General features: G+C 42.2%; 1 protein-coding gene across 1 annotated transcript in view; it reads right to left on the bottom strand.

Annotated features, from left to right (window-relative positions):
- Positions 506–2,115, bottom strand: part of LOC109842241 (NAC domain-containing protein 92-like) — a 2,609-nt gene continuing 999 nt past the window's right edge. Inside the window, exons 2-3 of the mRNA XM_020411142.1 lie at positions 1,851–2,111; positions 506–1,174 (exon numbers count right to left, since the gene is read on the bottom strand). Coding sequence (XP_020266731.1) covers positions 698–1,174; positions 1,851–2,111 — 738 coding nt within the window. The 3' untranslated portion in view covers positions 506–697. The remainder of the gene's footprint in view (positions 1,175–1,850; positions 2,112–2,115) is intronic.

Raw genomic sequence — 2,115 nt, 5'->3', positions numbered from 1 at the left:
TTTTGGTAACAGGTTATTAGGATTCCTAATTTGTTTTGTTTTTTGTTTTAGAATTCCTAATCTGTTTTGATTTTAGGTTTTCTATATATATAGAACGCCTTAGAAGAGATTAGGATCATCAAAAAGAGGAGAGTTGTAATCAGATATTAGAGAGACTTTTTGAGCATTGTGAGAGGAAGATATTATGAGCAAGTTGAGAGCTTTGGTTGAGAGTTAGTTTGTGAGTTTTGTGAGATTGTAACCCTTTGTACTCTCCTTGATTTAGTGGAATCCCCCCATCCTCTCCCCGTGGATGTAAGCAAATTGCCAAACCACGTATATCTCTGTGTTTGTGATTGATCAGTCGTATTCAGTTTTGGATTGTGCTCGTGTGTGATTGGTTATTCTTCTCCCGTACTTACGACTTGTTTGGTAAGCGAGCACGCTTCCGCATAGGCGCGCGACATAGTCTTGGACCGCTTGGTGAATCACAATATTTATAATTAAATTCTTGAGCTTATTCTGTGCTGGGAATGTGCTATCTGTATCTATATCAATATCTGCAACGAAAATAATCGTCTCGCTACACATGTCTTCAGTCTATAATCATTACATTAAGACGATGATTCCGTCAGGCAACAATATTACTATCTTAAACAAGGTAACATGGACAACACAGACGTCTATCTGCTCTGATCTTAACTCCAACACAGGTTCCTCAATAAGCAGTCCAATAACTCTCAAGGTCAACACAAGCTCCTGCACTACCAAACCCTCCATCTCCAGCGAGAACACAGTCAGTCAAAACCGACGAGTTCGGTTCAGAGACCACCTGCTGCTGGTGCATCGGCAAAGGCATGGGCCTGAGGACGGGCTGTTGTTGGGCTTGGGCCCCAAGGTTGAGGTTCAGCCCGGAGAGAGTGAAGTTGGATGGGTAGTTGAGTTGAGGTTGGATAGGGAGGTTGAAGCCTGGCTGTCCTTTTGCGAACCTTGCGAGCTCTGCGAGCTCGGAAGGAGTTAAGTGGTGGTTGCGGTTGAGGGCGAATTGGTAGGGGTCGGTGGCAGAGTGGAGGAGGGAGGGCATCATGGCAGTGCTCATGTCGATGGTGTAGGGATTTGCTGCTCGAGCTTGGTTCGAGGGATACTTTTTGGCGCCAGAGCTTTTCATGAACACTCGGCAGACTACCCATTCGTCCTGTTTGTGTCAAGAAGAAGCAAAACATTGTCAGATATATATGGAAGAAATTCAGTGAACTTTAAGGCTTTGTAGTCTTAATTTGGGTAAGGTTTGTTTAGTTTTGTTAGATACTAGATTTATATCTTAATTAGGACAATGATATGAATTGCACTTTAACCTCCTCACAATGTTCATTGTGATTGACAAATGAGACTCATGGTACATACTTTCATAGGCCCTGAACAGAGGAGCCATGTGTTATGTGGATGCTTTCTTCAAACAAATTAGAATGGCGACAAAAACCGAAAAGGCCTGTACTCAATAAAGAAAGAAATAAGTAAATAATAAAGCATTTGTCCCAATTTTTCAGGGTTTGGCTACATGAATCATATTCCTCCGCTCAGTTTGGTTGCTTATAAAAAAATTTGAAAAGGGTGTATCCTTCTCTAATGCAATAAAAATTGATGACAGGTCCATATAAATATGAAGCAAGACGCATCATAATAGGCAGTAGAGCAAATAAGTTATTTGAGAGGGTTCCAACAAATTGATCGTAGGAAAAAAAAAAGCTCACGCATGAAACCAAGTGATTAGTCGACAAAGATACGATCTTTCAAGTTTTTTCATCCCTCTAGTACTTCTGTACTTCTTTTTCAACAACGGTTCGAACTTTCACAAGAGTGATCGGGGATACCTTGTTAGCTTTGAAGGTAGGTTTTGATTGAAGGCGATACTCATGCATGACCCAGTTGGTTTTCTCCCCTCTCGGAGCTCTGCCTTTATAGAACACCAATGTCTTCTTCATCCCAACAAGCTCTGAGCTCTGGCTATTGAAAATCTCCTTGTCCTTGCCCGTCGTCTTCCAGTAACCAGCGCTGGTTGCTCGGTTGGTCCGCACTCCAGTCGGGTACTTCCGATCCCTTAGGCTGAAGAAATACCATTCTTTCTCTCCCATCTTT

Source organism: Asparagus officinalis, chromosome 5 (assembly GCF_001876935.1).
Source record: "Asparagus officinalis chromosome 5, Aspof.V1, whole genome shotgun sequence".
NCBI classification, from domain to species: Eukaryota; Viridiplantae; Streptophyta; class Magnoliopsida; order Asparagales; family Asparagaceae; genus Asparagus; species Asparagus officinalis.
Note: the sequence above shows the minus strand (reverse complement) of the source record. Positions and strands in the feature narration are given on the sequence as shown.